This window comes from Pangasianodon hypophthalmus, chromosome 16 (genome assembly GCF_027358585.1).
Source record: "Pangasianodon hypophthalmus isolate fPanHyp1 chromosome 16, fPanHyp1.pri, whole genome shotgun sequence".
Taxonomy (NCBI): domain Eukaryota; kingdom Metazoa; phylum Chordata; class Actinopteri; order Siluriformes; family Pangasiidae; genus Pangasianodon; species Pangasianodon hypophthalmus.
In genome coordinates, this window is record NC_069725.1 from 539,132 (window position 1) to 545,946 (window position 6,815).

Consider the following 6,815-nt stretch of genomic DNA (forward strand, 5'->3'; position numbering starts at 1 on the left):
GCTATAAACACTCGTTCCCTCACCAGCCTCTTTATTCTCTCTCTTCAACTTAATAAGACAAAAAACGCAGCTTGTTCCGCATGTTACTGAGAAACCGCAAAGAAGCGTAAACTCCTCTGTCCTGAAGACGTCAGAAAACTTAGTTACAGCTTCACCTCTGACTGTTACAAAGCGCTGACACTGGAGACTCCTTCCTTACATGTTACAGATATTAAAGATTTCTCCTTACAGGTAAAGTTACAGAAAAACACACTTTTAAAAAATGTTTTCGCTGTACACGTCTCTGTGAACGAGCTGTTGCTATAGAAACGATAACGTATTAGATTAAGCGCATTAATATAAACCTGCGCTACTGTCAGAGCTGCTGTTCTAGAGAATTAATCAACAGCTTCTGACCAATCAGAGTGCAGGATTCAGCAGCAGCAGCGTGGGGTAAATTATGAGTAAATATTAAACCAGTGTTTTGGATTTCTCGGCTCTCTGATGAGACGTTGTGTGTGAAAATGAGATAAAATGATTTATTTCCCAGACATTCTGTTTATTTCTCTCTCGTTCAGCCTTCAGGAGAAATAAACTGAACGCACTTCGAGCGTATCGGAGCGTCGATTATAAACGAGGACGAGATTTTAAGAGATTTGAGATAAAAAGCTCCGTATCGAACGTCCTGAGGGGAAAAGCGTATTTTACACACTCACGCAAATTAAAATCCTAAAAATCTTCACACACACTCTGAAGTTTCACACATTTTATTTACACACATGAAGGTGTCACCAGAAACAAAACACACGATTAGTTTTTAGTCGTAAACATTACGTCATTAATGTTAAATTTCCCGTTAAATTTTCACAGATGAACAGCGACGCGTGATTTCTTCCGCCTGCGCGATGAAACTCAGACGCTCCTATTCCACCCCCTTCATGAAGTCCATAAACTCTGAAACCCAGAGGAACAAACAAACAAACAAACAAACCAATAAATAAAAACATACTACACATATCATATCATATTATTGCATTGTGCTGATTTTATAGTGCACACTATTTTTAATTTATGCAAATGTTATGCAAATCTCTTCTATATTATCCTTTTTCTTAAGAAAAGTTATATATTCTTAAAACATGTACAATTAGTACGTAATTCTTTTGAAGCCCAAAATGCTACAAGAGCAGAAAGATAGATAGATAGATAGATAGATAGATAGATAGATAGATATTGTTTTTTATACGGAACACTATTAAACCTGATGCAACAAAGCAACAAATTCTTTATGCAAATTTTATGCAAATCAGACTTCATACAAAAGCGATATTTGAATAAATCACTGTAGTAATTTTATTTTATTTTTTTTATGGTTGTTCAGCATCCTATTAATTTTAATAAAATGTTAGATGGGATGTTAAATAAATTGAATTGAATTATTAATTCTCTATCCTTACTTTTATTTATTTTAAAAAATCGCAGTGTTTACTGTAATAATTTATTATATATTTGCAGCACGACTCATAATATCATCATTGTACAGATTGAGACCCAAACTGCATCAAATGCAAAAGTTGATTTAAACTATTAATGATAATCTTTTTTTTGTTTGTTTCTTAAAATAGTTTCTTGATGTTGAGAATATTTTAGTAAAGATTCATTAAATTAAAGATTAATGCGTATTTAAACTTCATGGAGCACTAAAGTGTCACTAAATAAAGTGAATTTAAGAAACATCGCCCTCGGTTTCATCTGATCTAACTGAAGCAAATGAATAAAAGAGTAAAAAAACAAGTAAATAATAATTAATAAATAGTAAATAAATATATGATGACTAAATAACTAAAACTGAATCATTTATGCTAATGAGCAATAGCTAGATAATCAATTAAATATGAAATAAATTAAATAAATAGGGTTCAGTATAACAGGGTGAGACATCTAAGATTAAAAAATTAAATTGTATTCGACTTTATTAGTTAAAAATCAGCCTCAAACTGTGATGTCATAGTGGGCGGAGTTAATGACTTAAAGACCAACAGGATTATGACTGCTGTTCATGGTGCTCATAAAAAGCTCTCTCTCTCTCTCTCTCTCTGTCTCTCTCTCTCACACACACACACACCCTCTCACATACACACCTACCCTCTCACACACACACACACACACACACTCTAACCGTCGTAGTCGATTCTCCCGTCGCTGTTCTTGTCTCCGTCCTTCATCAGCTCATCGATGTCGTCCTCAGTGATGCTCTCTCCCGTCTCCTCCAGCATCATCTTCAGCTCCTCCAGGTCAATATAACCATCCTCATTCCTGCACACACACACACACACACACACACACACACACAGTCCCAGTGTTAACCCTGTTAAAATCAACGCTGTATCAGTGTGTATCGCGGCTGTGTAAAGTCGAGCGAACCTGTCGAACATGCGGAAGAGTTCAGCCAGTTCCTCCTCAGTCTTCCCTTTACTGTCGTCTCTCATACATCTCACCATCATCACCAGGAACTCCTCGAAATCCACCGTCCCGCTGCCTGAACATCAGACCCGAGTTAATCACACAGCGGCGCTCAGCACTGACCTCACGCTGACCTCACGCTGACCTCACGCTGTGTGTGTTACTGTGTGAGTGTATGAGTGAGTGTGTGTGTGTGAGTGTGTTTGTGTGTGTATGAGTGTGTGTGTGAGTGTGTGCGTGTGTGCGTATGTGAGAGTGTATGAGTGAGATTTGTGTATGTTTGTGTGTGTATGAGTGTGTATGAGTGTGTTAGTATGTGTGTGTGTGTGTGTGTGTGTGTTTGTGTGTGTGTGTGTGTTAATGAGTGAGAGTGTGTGTTAATGAGTGAGTGTGTGTGTGAGTGTGTTAGTGTGTGTGTGTTAGTGTGTGTGTATGTGTGTGTGAGTGTGTTAGTGTATGTGAGTGTGAGAGTGTAAGTGTATGTGTGTGTGTGTGTGTGTGTGTGTGAGAGTGTAAGTGTATGTGTGTGTGTGTGTGAGAGTGTAAGTGTGTGTGAGTGTGTGTGAGTGAGTGTGTGTGTGTGTGTGAGAGTGTAAGTGTGTGTGTGTGTGTGTGTGTGAGAGTGTAAGTGTGTGTGAGTGTGTGTGTGTGTTAGTGTATGTGAGTGTGTGTGTGAGAGTGTAAGTGTGTGTGTGTGTGTGTGTCTGTGTGTGTTTACCGTCCTCGTCCACTTCGTCGATCATCTCGTGCAGCTCCTCAGGTGTGGGGTTTTGTCCCAGCATCCTCATCACTTTCCCGAGCTCCTTGGTGCTGATGCAGCCGTCCTCTGCGTCCTGCACGAAGATGTCGAAGGCGGCGCGGAATTCTGCAGAACAGCCGTAAAGTCTGACCCGGAGCTACGGCGCTGTGCAAAAGTATTCGCCCCCCTTCATTATTGAATTAATCCCCTTTTACCTGCTGACTGTCTTCTCATTCACAGCCTCCTCATACTGCAGTATTTTAATAACAGGATGTTCAAAGTTTCAGATGTTTTTTATAACCGAACCCTGACTGATACTTTTCCAGAACTTCATCCTGGATTTGTATTGGTCGCTCTTGGTCCTCATGATGCTGTGTTCAGGTGTGTTCTCTAACACACTCTGGGTTCTTCCAGGAACACGAGTATTTATATCCAGACTCTTTACATCTCACACTTGAATCACACACAGATCGACTCCATTCAACTGATCATGTGACTTCGGATCATGTGACTTCGGATCATGTGACTTCTGTTTCACAGTGACGGGGGGTGAATACTTATGCACTCACGCGTTTTCTTATTTGCATATAATTTTGAAAACTATATCAAAGTGAGTAAAGAGTCTGTTTAAAGCTAAAACGTAACTGCAGAATTTATTGAATGAATTTATTAAAATCAATCCTGATTATTTAAAGAAGATTTAAAGGTTAATGCGACTGGATTAACATTAATCAACTTTCATTTAATCCGCGTTAAAACTTTATAAACACTCACCATTTTTCTGCTCGTCTGTGAGCTGCTCCACCTGGAAAATAAATAATCAGAATAAATAATCAGAATAAATAATCAGAGTAAATAATCTGAATAAATAATCAGAGTAAATAATCAGAGTAAATAATCAGAGTAAATAATCAGAGTAAATAATCAGAGTAAATAAAGAGAATAAATAATCAGAGAAAATAATCAGAGTAAATAATCTCACACACATTTAAAGTCTCAGTATCAGTTACTCTACGTTCACACGTCCCTCTGTGGCTGATGTGGGTCTGATGGGCGTGGCCTGGCCAGATTTAGTTTATTTTTAGTTATAATGAGAAACTGCAGTAGCTGTATATCGCTTCTGAAGCTAAAGCGTCAAACACAAATTAAATAAAGCACTAATCAGTGTGAAAGTCGTGTGTGTGTGTGATTCGTGTGTTACGCGCTCGGCTTCTTTCTCGGATTAGATCAGGACAAAGCGAGCTAACTGTACTAGCTACGTACACTCACCACAGAGACCATCTCTGCTACTTCCTTCTGAGATTTATTTTTCTTCCTAACGTCTCTGTGCACATTTATTAATAATGAGAGGTCGTATATAACAGGAGAAGATAAAACCACGCTTAAGTTTTTCTTCCATTTTTGTGTTAAACTGTAAACAGGAACTAACTGCAGGTAGGAACTAAAGTTGTGAGCGGGGAACTGAAGAAACGTCGCACCACACGCGCTGTAGAATCGTTCTAGATGACCATTCTTTGGATTTGTCGCTTGATGCTGACATCATCACGGTTCAGTGATGCGCATCTACGTGATGAACGGAAATGAATGAAAATATCATCACTTGCTAGTGTGAACGAGGTTTAGCAGCACGTTATTCCCTCTCTTTCAATCCTAATCCCACACAAACATCCCTGAGATTAAAACTCGGAGGAAAATTCAGTCCACGCTTCCTGAAACACGTGTTAAATAAACACATCGCTGCTTTTTGACGCAACATCAGAGCCGTAATTGTGCAGACGCTCGTGCTAATGTGATATCTGATTAAATAAGATGAATGATCTACAAACTGAGTCACGGATTCACTCCATAAACATTAAATAAAGCTGTTCTGCTGCTTCACACACACACACACACACACACACGTTCCACAGATAGGGCAGGAATTTGTAGATGCTGTTATCAGAAGCTCTGCCGTTTCCTAAAATTAGCCTGGGAAAGAAACGGAACGTGTCCATGTGCAGGCACGAAGCAACAGCAGGCCTCGCGGGTTTAAGAGGCTTTTATCAGCGCTGATAAGTGTTCAAGTGGAACTTTATTTAAACACGACTCCATCACATGCGCACGGATTTATACATCAGACTCACAAATAACCAGATTAAACTTCTGCCAAATATTCAGCATTTCCATACAGTCAGCAAAACGCAACGACTTTTCCAAACATCGCCACGTTTCCACAAAATGAATTCCTAAAAATTCCAACAAACCACAAGATCAGAAGGTCAGAGTCAGAGCTCGTAGCTTTGTGTTTAAATAAAATCATCTACAATCTTTTATTAGAGATTTTTACAATAGACAAAAGTGTCACTATATCACACATCCATCCCACTACTACTATTATTATTATTATTATTATTATTATTATTATTATTGCTCCTGAACCTCATCATAATTCACCACATTGCTGCATTTACACATTTAATCTCAGTAAGAATGAATGCAGTTATAGAGAAAATGTAAAAACAATTAAATTATTATTTATTTTATTATATTATTATTGCTTAAAATATGGTTATGTACTTTTTCATTACATTCAGCATATTTTTGTACTTATATATTGACATTGTTAATTATTTAATAAAATAAATATTTTATAAGTTAATGTTTACTGTTTGATTGTACAGTACTACTGGGTGTAAATGTTAACATTGCTCTATAAATTAAATGTATAATTAGTATTATTATTATTAGTATTCTTAGTGATTTATTTATTACATTTACTCGCAAAGTTACAACAATTTACACAACTGAAGTTAACAGCAGGTGAAAGTTAAGGTTTAACGTTACACTCGAGTGATGGAATTTCCACAATATTTTAAAAAGAGTTTCAGAAGCAGGAACAGAAACGTGTCTATTTTTAAACGTTTGTGATTATATTAGTGTTAAATATGACCGAATATCGTGATATTCAGCGCTAATAACGTCAGTTAACGCTTTACGTGCTGTGAAGAAGAAATAAACACGCTGTGAGAAGCGTCCACACGTCAGGCGTCGTGTTTACGTGTAAAAACTCACCGCTGCTTTGTAGATGTCGTTCATGATGCTGAGGAATGTGCAGCAGACAGACGGCAGGCTTCCAGGGCCTCAGTGGAGATCAGGATGTGCGTATGACCGCAGTGGGCTTTATAGCAGGAGATAAAAATGAGCCATGCCCTCCATCCATGTCCCAGACTCCTGTCCACATGACGTCTGTCCATCAGGATCACTCTCTCTCTCTCTCTCTCTCTCTCTCTCTCTCTGATAAAGCAACACTGATAACGGAAACTAAAGAGGAGGTGGAGGTCTAATCTCTGTGACACTCACCACATACTCCACATTCCAGCAGAGCAGGAACAGAGGAACCGCAAAGGAACAGGACAGGAACATCAGAGGAACAGCAGAGGAGCAGCAAAGGAACAGTAGAGGAACAGCAGAGGAGCAGTAGAGGAGCGGCAAAGGAACAGTAGAGGAACAGCAGAGGAGCAGTAGAGGAGAAGCAAAGGAGCAGTAGAGGAGCGGCAGAGGAGCAGTAAAGAAATGGTAGAGGAGCAGTAGAGGAGAAGCAAAGGAGCAGCAGAGGAGCAGGAGAGGAGCGGTAGAGGAGCAGTAAAGGAACAGT

At 38.8% G+C, this 6,815-nt stretch overlaps 1 protein-coding gene across 1 annotated transcript; it reads right to left on the reverse strand.

Moving 5' to 3' along the window:
* Positions 1-730: 730 nt before the first annotated feature.
* On the reverse strand, positions 731-6,361 carry tnnc1a (troponin C type 1a (slow)). The gene is made up of 6 exons (XM_034311941.2): positions 6,233-6,361; positions 3,956-3,986; positions 3,161-3,307; positions 2,404-2,518; positions 2,159-2,295; positions 731-933 (listed from the first exon to the last, which is right to left on the reverse strand). The coding sequence occupies exons 1-6, from the start codon at positions 6,254-6,256 to the stop codon at positions 902-904; spliced, it is 486 nt and encodes a 161-aa protein (XP_034167832.1). The 5' UTR covers positions 6,257-6,361; the 3' UTR covers positions 731-901.
* Between the last annotated feature and the right edge of the window lie 454 nt (positions 6,362-6,815).

What these genes read in the sequence shown, in the direction of transcription:
- tnnc1a (XM_034311941.2), bottom strand. Translation starts at nt 6,256, where the DNA reads ATGAACGACATCTACAAAGCAGCG. An exon ending in CACAGACGAGCAGAAAAATG is followed by an intron (nt 3,308 to 3,955) that starts GTGAGTGTTTAT and finishes GCTGTTCTGCAG; the next exon opens with AATTCCGCGCCGCCTTCGAC. An exon ending in CTCTTCCGCATGTTCGACAG is followed by an intron (nt 2,296 to 2,403) that starts GTTCGCTCGACT and finishes GTGTGTGTGCAG; the next exon opens with GAATGAGGATGGTTATATTG.